Source organism: Thunnus thynnus, chromosome 24 (genome assembly GCF_963924715.1).
Source record: "Thunnus thynnus chromosome 24, fThuThy2.1, whole genome shotgun sequence".
In the NCBI taxonomy this organism is placed as follows: Eukaryota; Metazoa; Chordata; class Actinopteri; order Scombriformes; family Scombridae; genus Thunnus; species Thunnus thynnus.
The window spans coordinates 8,619,618-8,636,470 of NC_089540.1; the positions used below are offsets into that span (position 1 = coordinate 8,619,618).

At 40.4% G+C, this 16,853-nt stretch overlaps 1 protein-coding gene across 9 annotated transcripts in view; it reads left to right on the forward strand.

Annotated features, from left to right (window-relative positions):
- Window positions 1-16,853, forward strand: part of pard3ba (par-3 family cell polarity regulator beta a) — a 163,752-nt gene that overhangs the window by 69,858 nt on the left and 77,041 nt on the right. For all 9 annotated transcript variants that reach the window (XM_067583569.1, XM_067583567.1, XM_067583570.1 and 6 more), the window contains 4 exons: window positions 5,966-6,092; window positions 7,468-7,612; window positions 9,198-9,307; window positions 13,998-14,042. In XM_067583569.1, coding sequence (XP_067439670.1) covers window positions 5,966-6,092; window positions 7,468-7,612; window positions 9,198-9,307; window positions 13,998-14,042 — 427 coding nt within the window. The remainder of the gene's footprint in view (window positions 1-5,965; window positions 6,093-7,467; window positions 7,613-9,197; window positions 9,308-13,997; window positions 14,043-16,853) is intronic.

The window sequence follows — 16,853 nt, forward strand, 5'->3', positions numbered from 1 at the left end:
GAGCGATGGCGGGGCAGATGTACGGAGACCCGCCCACACAGAGCAGGTTACCCACCCGCGGTCACACAAACAGAAACACATACGTCGACGCACACTCGCATAACTACGCGCACAACCGGGCTCTTACCAGACACCACAACCTCCGGCTCTCTGGTGGACTCTGACACTGTGTGTGTGTGTGTGCGCGTGTGTGTGTGTATTTGCAGTAAACATCACAAAAGAGGTGCAATTGACGTTTTAGCTTGCAGGTGTCAAAAGAGCTTGAGAGAGATTTGGAATCATACATTTAAAAAAATTAGGATAATGCAAAAGTCAAAAAGGTCATTTCTGCAATTCGTAGCTAATAATGAATACATTTATATAAATTTTAATCACTGTATGGTTCATATGATGTCATATTTTAATTGAAATCATAAAGAAAACGTCACTTTTGCCTCTTTTACACCAAATCCCCTCATATGTAAATACAGTAAGTTTGTAGTGATCGATGGTATGGAAGCATATTAATCTGGCTGAAAGCTTTCCTTTTGCCAACACACACTGTTAATTAATTCTCTTTCTAAAATATTACCCATAAACTCAACAGCAAGTGCAATACTAAATTCTCCACTGTGTGCAACTCTGCTTTCTGTCACATTGGTTTAACTCACTAAAATTAGCTGTTGCTCTTATTATTATTATTATTATTTTTTTCTCTTTAGATCATTGTCTCACACCGACTGGGGTTTTTTCTCTCAGACCGTAAAGGCTGAATCTGTTCTTTCCTGTTTTGTCTATTTGTGTAAAGTTTTGTATTAACTTCTTTTTAATTTTTTTTTTTTTTTAAGGCACAATGTACTCTGCTTTCCTGTCTCACCTGCCTGTTTCTCCTCTGTTAAATAAAGCTAATCTGAAGCCTCCTGCATGCCTGTCTATATTTGTTTCTCTTTTGGGTTTTCAGCCTCCTTTGCTCCTCTCCCTGTTTATTAAATGATATTCGGCTCCCTGTTCCTTCTGTTTTGGCCTCAGCGTCTCTTTTCTTTTCTGCCTTTTCCGTATCCCTCGTTACTCACTCCAAGCAGGAAGATTATAAAAGTGAAACAACTAAAAATTCCCCCTAGAAAAAACATTTATATCACATGCTTTATTCTTTCAACTTAAATGCAACAAAAACGTTAAATGAAGTCACACCAGGAGTCACACATTCACAGCCATATAGGGAATAATGAACATATTTCAGGAATAACTAATGAAAACTGACACAAGAGTAGAATCAGTATTCATGAATGCTCCATGTAGCTGTGAAAACACTCTGTCAGATGTGATAAATGTGTTAAAAATCAGACTGTGCGGAGAGTGTTAACCTTTGCCTATTTTTACCTTTCTCTCTTTTGTGTTGAAGTGCTTTTGTAAAAAAAAAAAAAAAAAAAAAAATCCCCATGAACGCCTTAATGTGTCCCAAAAAAAAAAAAAAATTCCTCACTTTGTGCTCACAGTTTCTTTAATCCCTGGTGGTAAATGTGCAACGAGCATTATTAGAATCAATCACTAAGTCACACAAGGAGTTGTGTTTTTGCTAATGCTTGAAAAGCAGCGCAAATTCCTGGATGGATGTACTGATGAAGATATCGAGCATGACAGACGGCGAAAAATTGTTGTTTCTAGGTTGAATGTTTCCATTCAGCTCCATGTTGAACCATGACTGATTATTTCAGAAGCTTAAAAAAAGACGTTTCACAGCATTTAAAGCAGATGGTTATTGATAACGTGTGTGTGTGTGTGTATGTGTGAGAGAGAAGGAGTGACAACAGGAGGGTTAGTGCCATTGACCTGCCTATTGTAGCATGTCTAAGCCGTTCTCCCCATCAGTATGTGTGTGTGTGTGTGTCTGAGTCATCTAAAGCCTGCAGATAAATGCTATCAAAACCTGGTTCAAAGTTCAGTATCTATCTGCATAGTCCTCCTCTCATCACCAAACAAGCCCGTCTGGTGACAGCGTGGGGCGGTGTGATAAAACAAACGCTCCCTAAAGCAATACAGTCTGAGCCACTCGACGTTCTTCTGCTCTAGAGCTGGTTTTCCAATAAAGCTGGACAATATGAACTAAACCCCTAATCACCATAAGATCCTACACTTTCCTTGATTGATGTAATGACCTTTTTAACCTTTTTAAATATATTGAATAATATTTATAGTCCCTGTGTTGTGTCAGCCAGCTTCTGAGATTTATTATAATTACAGTCTGACTGGTAGGTTACTGTTAGCTGATTGGTGGGTTACACGTCTGCTTTGCTAGTAGCTACTAGTAGTGTAAATATGTGGAATATGAGTTAATTAGGTTGGTAAGAGATCCATAATGTCAGTAATTTGATTCTATTATTATTCTTTTCATCCAAATATGGTTTTAATATAGAATATATATTATTTGATATATACCCAATATAGAAAAGTTTAATTGTTGCTCTCATGCTTGTTTTGCAGCATAATTAGTAGTTGTTGTGTTTGAATATTGCTAGTTGTAACCTTTAGTTTTAATGTCTTGGCCATCATTAGCAAACACTGAAGACTGGGAACAACTTGCCCCATATCAGAGAAAGCTGCTCCTCAGGCCCAGCTGAACAGAGCCCTCCTGTAGGGGTGTGGGGGCTGTTCTAAAAGGGGATCTGACCTCCAACAGGTCAACCACCTCCTACGGGCCTGGTGGCGGCCTAAAGCAGGCGAGAGCAAAGAAAGTAAGGAAGAGGAGAAGGGGAAAAATAAGCAAATAAACAAAAATAAAAACAGAATTCTGCTCTGACCCAGCTGTCCATGACCCGACCCGCTTCAGATCCACCCCGGTGCCTCTTTATCCTCGGAGCCCAACCAGAGATGCCCTCCTAGAGCATTTTAGCTATGTTAGTTCTTTCTTTCTTCCTTCAGTTAATACTGTCCCTCACCCCCCTTTTTGCACTCTCACCTCTATCTTTCACATAGACAACCCACCCACACTAGCACACACACACCTACAGGCATCACACATGCTTACTACAATAAGAAAATCTAAGCTAAACATGCTTTTTATTTGCTTCTTATATTGTTGTTGTTGTTATTGCTGCTGTTTTGCTTTTTTCCTTTTGTTTGTTTGAGTCTAGTTCTCCCTCTTGTCCTGCCTTGTACTGTGTCATGTGTCTCCACGTTGATCACTTGTATTGCACTATAAACACATTTTTTTTAAAAACAAAACTTGCCCCATATTAACCAATTCTTGAAAGAATTATTACCTTTTTTTTAGCTGATTTTCTCATGTCTTTGCCTCCTCGCCTGTGATGGAGAGTCAGATTCTATTTTTGGCAAATGTTTCAAACATTTTCTCAGACTTTGTTGGAAAATTAGATGAAAACAGCTTGGGTTTTTTTTGTCCTTCCTTTTTTCACTCTCACGTTGAAAGATTTTTGACCGCTGTGTTAACATCCCTAATACAACATAATTGTAGACTGTTTCAATATCAATTAATACGTCTTTAACACCCAATCAATCAAACATTATTTGATTAGCACTTTTCATTCAGGTTAGTGTAGTTCAAAGAACTTAACAGATAACTGGCAACTAGTGAGACTAATAATACAGTAGAAAGATAAACATAACATTATAAATGGGTATTAGGATTGAAAATAAAGAGGAAAAAAAAATCGACTTTCCTCTCTTGATCTTCATCCCGAGTCGAGTGATAAGTGGGCGGGGTGGGTGACACAGTAGGGTGAGGCAGGGCTTAAGCCTATTGTATGCAGCTGTAGGTTGGGGGGGCCGAGTGGATAGATAGATACCCCCCCCCTGTTTACTTATTGTTGTGGGATTAAGATATCTGACTGCATGTCTGCCTGGCTGCTTCAAAAGCCTCAGGCAAGCCGTCAGTTTGTGGAGACTGAGAGGGAGGGATAGATGGATGGATGAATGGATGAATGGCGGCTTTATGATGTGACTTATGTGTCACTGGCACATGCAGAGGAGCTGTCAGAACTTTCTATTTTATAATACATACGACACACATACAGTATATGAGCTGAGAGTGATTGACAGCTATGTTGTAGTGATATATTAAGATGTATAGTAGGTGCTAATGATACCCCAGGGACTCCATGACTTTGTGAATACACCCCACCCAATGCTTTGATACCTCTAAGATACTGGAACACCTTTCATTATTGTACACACTGTGGGATTATTTTTCTTTTTTTGTCACGCTTAAATAAACGTGTGTACGTATGTGTGTGTGTGTGTGTGTGACAGCTGTAGCTCCCATCTCTTTGACCGGAAAAAGCTTTCTTTCATCCTCCACCAGCGCCCATTCCCACCAGCTCCGCCAGTCCCTATCTCCATCTGCGGCGGGGGTCCTTTGTAGTGCTGGATGGCTGTTCGATAACATGCCTGTCAGTGCTTTCAGGATTATCTTAATTAGTGTGTTTTCAATTGTGCACATGAGGAGAATTGCCTCTTTTTTTTGTTTTTTTAGCAGTTACACAGTATTGAAACCAGTTTTCAAAAGAATTTTCAAAGGCGTATGTAAATATGTATTTATATATAGTCTGATCTGGATGTATAGTACAGTAAGATCATATTTTTAACCAGTCATTTTTTTATTCACATTCCACAATAATATGTTTTTGTCCTTTCCGACTAAAGATTTAGATTTGATATTTTCAGTATATCACATTGAAAACAGCTTCCAAGTGTTAAATTATGTTTTGGAATCAGTCTCTAACATCTCAGTCAGACACAGCGCCCTTCCTCTTGTTTATCCAGTTGTACTTTACATACATGTATAATACACTCGTCACCCTCTTCCTACTTCCCAACAACATCCTCCTAATCTAAACGACTGGCTGCCGTGAAGCAAAGGGAACTTTTCGTGCGAACGGACTCGCCAAATTTCTTTCTCAATTATCATCAACTTGACTGCTTTGTCATATCACCCACGTAGCACGTCTCCTCTAAATCCTCAGAGCATTGTTCTAAATTTGCTCATATTTCCCCAAAGCTCTGCTCTTGTGTCACCATCTGAGTGGAATCATACAGTAATTGATTGGTTGCAAAGAGTGACTGTACTACTATAAAATGTGTGTAAAATTAGTGTAGTACAGTACTGCACATGTATGTTTGACTAGACTGTGTTCGCTACATCCTCAAGCGTTTCATTAGGAGTTGGCATGAATGGTGTAATATTAATGCAGAATACATCCATGAGAAATGACCTTTCTTTTATAATCATTGATAGTGCTACTGCAGTACTTTAGATTAGAGGAAGGTTTGTAAGGATTAGAGTCGAGTACAATCTTTTTAACCTTTTTCTAAGTGTTGGTCACTGTCTGTCAGATTAGATCAATTTGTAGTCTTGTCTACTGATACTCATCATCACTTATTTCTTTGTGACACCAGAGAAGATAAATTAACAACATGCTGTGCCACGATTTGCCGTCAGTCACCAGAAATTGATTTGGCCAAAGCAAGTCTGTGTCATGCTGATGATGCCGGATGACACCACCAAAAACTATCCAATGAATGAGTCATTTGTCCGGCTTGTATACGCCTCTCGGTTTGCCTGTAATAAGTCAGTCACACCAAAATGACCAGAACTAATACGTCTCATTTTGTTTTTTTGCTCTGAATCAACTGAGTCTGATGTGAAAGTGACCATTAGATGTATCTGAATTTGAAATCAGACGTTGGAAAGCAGGACTTGGTTAACAGGGATTTTCAAAAGTATTCTTTCTGTATCTATAAAGTCAATGGCTGATATGCAATAAACAAACAAACAAACAAACAAAAAAACCCCCACATTAGTCCAATCCTACTGGGTAATAAAAGAAGTAACTTTAATCTTGATGTATGAGTCAACATCATTAATTTTTCATGAATCACATTGGGCTCAAATTTGCTACATATTTTTGCATATAAACCCTTAATAAACCACTTCTGTTCATCTCTTTTGATCTTCTCTTTTTGTCGACAGGAGCCTTGGGGCCATGATGCTTACCAGGGGCCTCCAGGACCTCACAGACCCCCAAACACAGAGCCCACCATCAACGGTGCCAGTCAACCTCCGATGCCGGCCAACAACTACGCGTACCCTGGAAGTGGTGAGCGCGTAGCCGCAGACACACTTGACAAATCACAATGTGCACAATATTTGTCCATTTGAACTGTCAGATAGTCAATATTAGGGTTTGGAGTGTTTGTGTACCCCCGTTATCTGCGACCGAGTGTGTACACACGCTGTGTTTGTCAGCTTACGTGTGTGTGCTCATATACATGTGTGTGTATGTGATTGCCGAACAGCATGACACCCCGCCAAGGCTTCGACATTGTGGAGGTTTTTTTTTTTTTTTTAATTTTTAGGTCACACTAAGCATCTTATAGCGCTGCATTACAAAATTGTCACATCTTTCTCGAGCTCTGTCTTTATATCTCTTTTCATTCTCGCTCCTGCATATTTATAGCGAGAGAAAGGGAAGTCATTAACTATGTTTTTCAGAACGCGACGCTTGCTTTTCATGTGCAAAAGATCTGACCTTGGAATCATTACGTTGATGAAATGGCTTCTAAGTGGGCCAGATTTGCATACAGGGTATTGTGCAGCATGCGTGTCGTTGTGTTAAGAAGAAGAAGAAAAAAAAAAAAAGACTAACAAACTGTTTTGAATTCATTCTTTATCTCCGCTCCTCGTCACCCCCCTCTCCCTCTCCCTCACCCCCTGGGATGCAGGGAGCTGGAGATGCTTTTCTCTCTTAGACTCTGTCAGCTCTCCATCAGACTTGAGCGGCTGTACAGTTACAGTCAATTGGAGGGGGGGTTAAAACACAAAGGCTTTACAGTGGTGAAATGTGCTTTTTCCTGTCTGAGAGTTCACAGTTTATGGAAATGTTCGAGGAAGAGTTCCAAGGAAGTTAGAATAAGGCTTTTGTATGGAAATAATTATTTTATTTGTGTTTTTTTTAGTTTTATATGAATGTGAATCAAGCATGGGGTGTGTTTTTGTCTCTCTTTGATGTTAAGCTTATTCTTTCCAAATGTCTGACCTTGCTAAGCTCAGTATTGACAGTATTGATCTTCAAATGAAGGACAAACTGGTTTTAATTGTGTCTGATGTCTGTATTTACATATGACTCTGCGTGCAGTGTCTTGTCACAACTGATTAATATAAGTGAGGAACAATATTTAGAAATATAAAACATTTAAAGACTAGATATCAAGCTGCACGCACGCTTTGAGTTTTTGTTTAGCTTTTATTGTTCAGCACTGGAATAAGAGCAAACTCAGGCAGCTTTACTTTTTGATATTGTAACCGGCGATATCAAGGTAAAAAGAAAAAGCAAATAACTAAAAGGCTACTGCAAAAGTGTGAAAATGAACAAATAACAAAACACCTTTTTCTATATTCCAAGTTTTCCTTTGTCACAAACAAGAGCTTTGATTCCATTCTGATAAACATTCGATTGTTGTGTTTCTCCTCAGCCGCGTATCCCGCTGCGACCGCCAACGGCAGCCACGGTCACTACGGCAACGACGACGAAGACTTGGAGGAAGGTTTCCCCCCGCCGCCTTCCCCCGGCGCTGTGGAGGAAATGAACAGACACTTAGCACTAACTCTACACCCCAGGTACCCCCCCCCCCCCTTTATAACGCACACCCATAATGTACCAAACACTGCAGCATCATCACTCTATTAAACTGTGCACAGGGCCAGAGTTATTATATTCTAATGGCACTCTTAATATGGGCTGCTGTGTTATGAGATAAAGAAGAGTCATTACACTAAATATTCCAACGCACATATACATTATTTAGACTATGAGGTCTAATTGCAAAAGCCTATTTGCATTATGCATAAGTAATTATGGTGATATCATTATAGGGGGGAAAAACTGTAGGAGTTTGAAGGCTTAGAAAGCCATGATACTTCTGTAAGTCTATTAAAGTCCTGCTATACAGCCTGCTGTCACACTGACAACAGCAACAATACTGCATTCACACAGCAAACAAACAAATTCCATATGAGGCTCATTAGAAATATTTTTCAAGGATTTTTATGTGCGTGCTCTGATCAGACATGGTCATTGAGCTCAATTTCCTAATTTTTTTTTTTTTTTTTTTAAAGTTTTCTTAGATGAATGAATGAGCATGAAAGTATTGCATCATTGTTTTTACATGTCAAAGTCAATTTCCTAAAGACGGGATACAATAGCCTGTGAAAACAGTTGTGTAATGTCTTCTGTGGTTCTGGAGGAGCTTTGTCAAGTCTTAGACAATAACTCTCATCACTTCAGTTTTGGCTCGGAGGCTACCAGTTTCTAACAGGGAGCTGTTGTTACAAACCGGGGCTGAGTTTGAAAGACAAGTGTTCACCATGTGTTTAACTACAAGATGCTGTTGAGTTGCACTATGGGAACTGTAGGATCTAGTGTGAACTAGACTTAAAGTCAGGATATCTCGGCCTCTTCTGCTTTGATTTGACGTGTGTCCCCTCCCCAAGTGCAATACTAAACTGTTGGAGTGTACTTTTTAATATAAAACTCAGATTTATCACTAGGACTCACCTTCGTCTATGAATAAAATCTTCTGTCAGTGTCTTGTCAAATCGTATTTGCAATTTTTGAGCAAATAAAAAAAAAAAAAATGTTGATGAGGTTAGTCTGGGCACTGTTGCTGTTTTCATCTTACAAATCCTACATGTTTTGACTAAACAGATGTTGTTAGTGTTAAAGCATCACATGCTAAAAGACATCTCACTCAAATACAGCTAGTCTGATCTGTCAAACCCCATAATAAAAGATCCAGTGAAGAAAACACTGAATTATTTGTTGGTAAAACTAAATGTAAGAATGTGTTTTGCAAGATTCGACTATTTGACAGTCTGTCAACAGTATCCTAAATGAGTATGTTAGAAAGTCTGCAGTGCGTGCGTGCGTGTGTATGTGTGTGTGTACAGTATCTCATGTGGTCAGAATCTGGCATCAATATTCTTCTTCCCCCTGTAAGTTTATTGGAGACAGTACATGCTATTGTTTCACTGAATCGTGCCATTCAGAGGGGAGGAAATTGAATGATCTGTTGTCTGTGAGTGTTGGTGAATTTTTAAATTGCATTTACTCTTACGTGTTTGGGTGATGTAACCCACAAGTCACTAAACTAGTTAAGATCGGTCGGCTGATTGATAATAAACAACTGCGTCTTGTTTTTTGCAGTGAGTTTCAGAAGCAGCCCTACATGGCTACAGCTACCTACGCAGAGAGCCCGCTGATCAATCACGCAGACAACACACCACGCAACAGAGCGTCCAAGAGCATGGACTTGGGTGAGCTTACACACACACACACACACACACATATATATAAAACCCTTCATCAGTGAAAGAAGCTCTTGTTTTATTCTCACCACTCTACGGTTGGGCTTTATTTTCTGAGGCACACAAACCATATTGTTGTCCCAAACATCACAAACCAGCCAAACATATGAGTCTAATCATGGACCCAGACTACACACACACACACACACACACACACTCTCAACCACAACAGCGATCACATGCCTCTTATCAGTACATTTCTTTGTTGTGATACGTAGACCTCTTCTATTATCCCCGGCCTGAGGGGATTTGACCTCCTGAACTCATAAACCCAGGGGCTTTCCAACGGACTGGATCGACACGTTGTGTGGTGTGTGTGTGTGTACGTGTCTGAGTGCGTGCTTTCTGTTTGTGTGTGAATGAAAGGCGTGGGTTTTCCAATCTCATGGCTTGTTGTGTGTGTGTGTGTGTGTGTGTGTGTGTGTGTGTGTGTGTGTGTGTGTGGAAGGCGAGAACCAAGGGGCTTATTTCCTCGTATTAACCCGAGCTGACCCCTCCCTCCCTTCCCTCCTCTCCTTCCTCTCTTTCTGTCTGTCTCTCCAATCTTTTCATCTTCCTTCTTCATCTCTTATTTTCTTTTTGATACTTTTCCTCAATTTTCTTGTTTTGACTGGCTATTCAGACAAGGTCAGCGCTCTTTTTTTTTTTTTTTCTTTCTTCCTTCCCTCATCTATCTATGTATTTCTATTTCTCAGCATTCTCTCCATCTTTGTTTATCTCTCTTTTTTCCTTGCAGCGCTTTCTCTCTCTCAACCGATGAGTTCATTGCTCTTGCTCTCTTCTATCTATCTCTCTTCCTGCTCTGCCTCTCTCTCTCTCTCTCTCTCTGATTTCCAATCCCAGTTCATTAGGTTCAGTGGATTGGCTTTCTTCCTGCAGTACACGCCTCTGCCACCCAAGCTGATTGGCTTTCATTATGGACAAGGGTGGCCCACACACGCGGACGCGCGCACACACACACAAACACACACACTCTCTATGCTCCATCCCACTGAGGACCCACTCCAATACCCACTGCTATCTCTCTCCCTTCTCTGGCTTCTATCTCCATCTCTGGCCATCCTCCATTTCAATCTGCTTTTTTTTTTTCTCTCTCTTTTTTTTTGTGTTATCTCTCAAGTTCTATTCATCCCTTCCCTCTCAAAAGTGCTCCAGGCTGAAACAAGGTAGTTAGCAGAGCTCTGTGTGTGTGTGTCCATGTGAGTGTACATGTGTAAAAAAAAAAAAGGCAGGAGCTCTGAACACATACAAGACCTCAGATGCTGACCCTGTCTAGATTTGTATTTAAAGAGACAAATTCTGTCTTTTTTTTTTTGCCTCAGGAGAGTTTCTTACATTCCAGTCTTTACAGTCACATGTATCTGAGCTTTATCAGCACAGCAGAGCAGGTTAGCTTTCATTAAACGCCACTTGACAGAAAGAGATGAGCTTCTTTTATTGACCCTGGATGCCTCAGCAAATATTCTGTTGACTCAGAGCCTCCACACACACACACACACACACGCAAAGAAATCCACACACCGTCTGCTCATGTCAAGATGAATAGTGGAATCACTGATGCTATAGCTTTACTGGGTCTCACCAAGATTTTTTTACCTTCATATTTTCTACTGTAGGTTCCCTGAATGACAAGTTTTTCCTACAAGAACCCAAATGCATTGCAACACATATACTCTTTAAGCTCTGAGTCTTGCATGTATAAGTACTGTATGCTTGATTTTTTGATTGTACTGTGCATTTGAACTGCTTACAGTTGGGCAAATTGTGGATGGTGGTGAAACAGCTCCAAAACAACTTAAAAAAAAAAACCTGGAACATTAATATTTCGCTGCCTCTTTGAATTTTAATTAGTAGCAGCTTTCCAAATGTACTCTTTGAATGACATCCATTGGTGAACATATTGTATCATTTCCTGTTATTAGCATGCATTGATTTCTTATATACTAACAGCAAAGATAGTATACTATGACAAAAAATATGTAGGCCACGTTATGTTGAGACACAGGCTCTGGCTACTGTCTTGCGACTATAAAAACGTAGACTATAGTAAAACAAGAAAATAAGACAATATTATAGATAACATTCTCAAGCAAGTCTGACTGCAAGTCTTTGTAAGTGGATGTTTTTCACTGGGTGAGCAATAATGTCAAGTCAATTTTATTTATATAGCACCAAATCACAGCAGAAGTTATCTCAGAGCATTTTTCTCATAGAGCAGGTCCAGACTGTTCTCTTTCATTTACAGAGATCCAACATTCCCAGCGAGGTAAACTCTCCTTTAATGGGAAGAAACCTTGAGCAGAACCAGTAGTAACTTTCAGTAGTATCTGAAATATGAAGTGTTTTATGAAGAAACAAAATAATTCACACAAGTTCTGTCTTTGTCTGGTTTGAAAGAGCTGACATGGAGTAGCAGCATTATGCAGCATTATTGTGAAACAATCCACACAGTATTAAGTATATCATGTGCAGTAGATGTACAGTACAAACCCATAAAAGAGTAAATGGGAGACAAGGCCTGATAGTCCAACACCCTCCAAAGCACACAGACTTGCGTAGCTTCTTCGGGAGGTCAGGAGGTCAAATCTGGATGTGAAGCAAAGCCCATGAAAACAGGTCCAACAGTTCCACCGCATGCACAGCTGAACTGACTCTCTGTCATTATATCTCTCTGCTTCGCTCTGTCTGCCTCACTACGTCTCTCAGTGTCTCTTGATCCAGGTCTCTCCGATTTTCTCTCTCTCCCTCACTCTCACAATGGGCCTTATTCACTAATATGTGCATCAAAATGTTCTTACTTTGCGCACAAAATAAGTGTGTATGCAAAATTACTATTGGATTCATGACACGTGCGCACCTCAAATTGTGTTCTTAATGAATCAGAATCATTCTAAATTGACAGGCACGTGCCTGCTATCTGTAATTAGCATACTACCACGCCCCCATTTCTCTATATAAGGAAAGCTCTGTTGGAGCGGTGCAGCTGTGGAGAGAGCTGTCACTCACTGCAAAGAGGGCTGTGATGGTGAACTGTAGAAAAGCGTTACTGTTAGTGAAATGCTAACAATAGTTTCAGAAGTAGACGCCAGAAAAGGCAGATGTAGCTAGTATTGGCACAACTATTTGGAGCCTGATTGTGAAGCCTGCATACCTGTTGCACCACTACCACGCAGTATGCCCATAACAAAATAAAAAGTCAGTAAATGTGTAGATCTGTAGAACTGATCTAAATAATAATGATCTGAATTTACATTGAATAAATATGGACTCTTTATGGACATTTTTTAAGACATTCATGATTTGTGAATATGCACGGTCTAAGGCAGTTCTAAATTTGTTTAAGAACAAATTCAGGTAAGAATATATTGATGAATCCTGGATTTGTGCTTAAATGTTCGTATGCATGGTTTAAGCACAGATGTGTGTGTGTGTGTACGCCCCGTTTGTGAATAAGGCCCAATGTCTCTTATAGTCCTTGTCCTCTCTACCTTTTTCCTCTTTTCTTTTGCCTCTTATGCTCAGTTCTCTCCCTCCTTTTAAGTTTCTCTTTCTCTCAGCTACTTTATGTGAGAAGCCATACTGTATGCATTTAGTTAAGTTAAGGGAGAGTGCACACACACACGTATATATATGTAAAACACTATAAGGTAGCTGACTGGAGGTTAAAACAGGGTTTTGTTTTTTTTTTACATTTTTAGCCTTCTACTGTGGCACAAGGAGACAAACTTGGCTGCTGGCCATGCAGACTTTTATCTTTCCTCCACAGAAAAGGAAGCTTTTCAGTATCTGGCAGGGTCACGTAGCCTGGAATAGTTTTTTTTCCCCCCCCAAACTTTGAAAGTATTTCATTTTTATTTTATCTGGCACATGTGCACCAAAAATGGTATTTCTATTTATTTGTCTTTGTTGCTACAGATGTGCCTGTGCAGGATTTTATGAAACAGCCTCTTTTCATTTCAGGTTTGCTTTCGCTGATTGTGTTTTTATTTGTAACCTTTTTGTTTTTGTGACAGACCCTATCACCCTGCATCTGTCACTTCTTGCTCCCTCTCCCCACTGTTTATCAGTTTATCAGCCTACTCTCTTTCTCCAATATTCTCCTTTCCTCTCATTTTCTCTCTCCCCCCCAACCCATCTGTCCGCCGGGAAAATTGACCTCATAAAAAATGAAAAGGATTATTTAAGAGAAATAGCAGCGTAATGAAAACCTATTATTGTATCCCATGGCGTGCACTGCCTGTGGCGGCTGCCGCTGGCCGACCGCAGTCCTGTTTAGTTAGATTAGGCGGCGGTGGGTGGGGTGGCGACGACGTGCGGGTTTTCTTCTTGTTTTCCTTTTCTTCACTTTATTATTTCTCTCATTGTCTCACCTCTATCTGTTCTCATTTTCTCTCACAATCACAATATCTCTCTTTCTCTGCTCCTTTTTCATTTCCTCCCTCTGTCTGTGTCATTTCGTCTCTCACTAACCCTCCTCCTTTTGATACTTCTGCAAGGAGTCATTTAGGTACCAGCGCTAGTAGATACTGGTATAATCATCCACAAAGCAGCACTGAAGTGATTTATACGCCGCTCTGTATCTCAGTATGTGTGGCTCGTAATAATATGTGGTATTTACTGTGTGGTTTTTGTGTTTTAGTGGCGGATGAGAGCAACGTGGGATCATTGGTCGGGCAGAGAGACGGTGAGTGTTTGATATAATCTTAAACACACATGCATACACTCAGAGAAAACGCTCTTCTTATTTTGTTTCTGACCCGCCAATTTCTCTGTTTCTCTCCCTCGTCGCCACGCGCAGTTGCAAAAGTTAAGCCTCTCTACACACGAAAACAAATTAACCTTGTGTGTGAAGATTCTCATTTTCTCTCTTTCTTTGCTATCTATTCTCAAACATTCTCTTTTTTTTTTTGCCTGCCCTCTCCTTCCACTCCCTGGCTGACAAAGCTGAGTTGTGAAGCACTTAGTGTCTAAGCTCTGGCTGCTTTATAGCCGTCCAGGTCAGCAGGCCCACAGTGTTCAATCCTCACCCAGCTGACAGCAGCCGTATTGCATTACAATGGCTTCCGCCTCAGTTATTTCTCTGTGCTCAGTTCTGCCTTGTTTTATTTGAGAGAAGTCTGGTTAAAGGGAAAATATAAAGTCAGTTTTACTGTTTTGTTTTACTGAGTAATATTATACTGTTGTATTTCAAACTGCTTTATATCCACTTCATTCTCAAGAATTGTGACATTTTACATTTCTGATAGCAGGAACAGCTGTTCATTTAGAATTAACCAAAACTAGGAGGTACTTAAGACTTACCTTGTTATGCAAATGTGTTGGCAGTTTAACATATCAGTGTCATGTCTGAATGAGCACCTAAGTCACTTTTACAGTCCCCGGTAACATTTCCATAACACTTCCATGAGATATATTTTCAATTTTCATTCACGCCAATCCCATGGATGGATGAGTAACTATCAAGTAAAATGCTTTACATACATGTGAGCAAACAGGGATCCAGCTTAACGTCCTGTCATTGTCTGCTCGTGCACCGTCAGACATTATAAAACAGGCAGCAGAATTTGCTCTCTAACAATGTTGACTGATGAAAATGATGAGAAAATATATTAGAGGATTCACTGTGACAGCATCCCTCGGGCTCAAGATGGTCATTAATTAAGGCTTCACCATCAAAATGGCGGTTTAAAAATCCATCACTGACACAGCCTGTAAAAGGACAGAACACTCTTCTTCTTCTTCCTCGATATTGTCACTTTCACATCACTGCTCCCTCTACTGCACAAATATGCCACGCAAGCGCTGTGTCCTTTCCCGCAAGGTATATCTTACCTAATGAGTGTCTGAATGAGAAAAAGCCATCGCTTTAAACGTGACATAACATGCTTTTTGTGATTACTGTTATAGTGTCGGATGTCTATGTAGAACATAGTCAACGTTCCAAAACCTGAGGTGAACGTATGTAAAAATGCTCCCATCAAGTCAAAAGCCAGGGCTTCAGCCTGCTCTGAACACTCTGTTTGGAAAGTTACTTCTATTTTCTCCTCGTGATGATGTCAGATTGTTTGTGTATTCCCACAAATGGCTGTCCATTCTGTAACCTTGGTTGCTAAGGTAGTTGCTAAGGTTGTTCCACAGGTTGTTTGTGATGTCCACTCATATTTTGGGTTGGATTCAGGCACAAACATGTAGAGATGTATTTGAGAAGTTTATATTTCAAGTAAAGAACAGGAAAAAGAAGCAAACATGTCTTTTTTTCAAACCTTTAACAGATAAACATGTTTAAAGCTGCAGCTTTAATGACTAGAGTTTGATGGTAGAAAGGTATTTGTTGTCTAGTCCATTTAGCCTTGAAGTCGTCACACCCTTCACTGAGAGCTGAGAGCCCTCAGCAGAACATGTACAGATGACCCTTTCTTTGTCAAGCAGTTGGCAAGCTGCTCCTTGGTGGCTCATCACATGATCTGCTGCATGGTCCCAGAGTGGATGATCTTCTTGACACTGCTGATTTTGAGGCGGAGTCTCTTCCCCGTCACTGATTTGGTGGACTTGACAGCATCAAGAAAAGAGTGATTGTCTGTTACACACACATTGGGCAAATTGTTATGTGTGCAATCACCTGTGGTAAGCTCTGAGTAGAGTGCGGCTAAGAAAACTGCACTGTCAATGCCATCTCCAAGTGCCAAAGTCGCTCCTGCTAAAGTGCTTCGGACAACTCTCCTGATCCTCTTTGACTCTTTTCTCTCCAATCAGCATGATCAGGTGTCCGTCTCGAGTGCCTCGGTCTGGAAGGTTTCCCATAGAGGAATCACTGAACACCACCAGTTTCAGGGAGCTGTCTTTTCCCAAGCACTGAAACCTCAAGGTCACCTATTCTGATTTTAATTTTCTGATAAATTTGTTTGCACAGTGCAGGGTCTGAATAGTAGCATGCTTTGTACTGGATGCCAGGATGGATATGTCACACATTATGTTAGGTCTACTCTGTCTTGCCACCCACAATATTTGGCCGATCTTCAACTTTAGCATGTCAGTTTCAGTGTCTCTTAGAGGAGCCTTTTGCTGTTTGGCTCTGATGGGGTCCACAGGGATGGGTTGCAAATTCTTTATGTATATACTTTGTTGCACCTGTATCTCATCCTCCAAAGAGTCGACCTCCATTCCAATGTAGCTGACACTGTTGTATTCTTCACGTCCAACTTGAAAAGCAGCTTTCAAGTGAGGGATGACTGTTGTGGAGAACGTTTCTGAACCACCCCAGATGAAGTCATCCACATGACAAGCAAGGACTCCCATCACATTGCAGTCATCCAGCCAGTAGAACACTGCTGCATAGTGTCTTTCACTATGTTGTACCAATACAAAGAAGCATCTGCAAGGACACAAACACACTTCTTCAACACTTCTTCCATAGGGTTCCTTTGCTCTGAGCTTCTTAGGGAGGTTGGATGTAGACATTTTGGTTTAACTCTGTACTTTGTTAAAAAGCTACTTT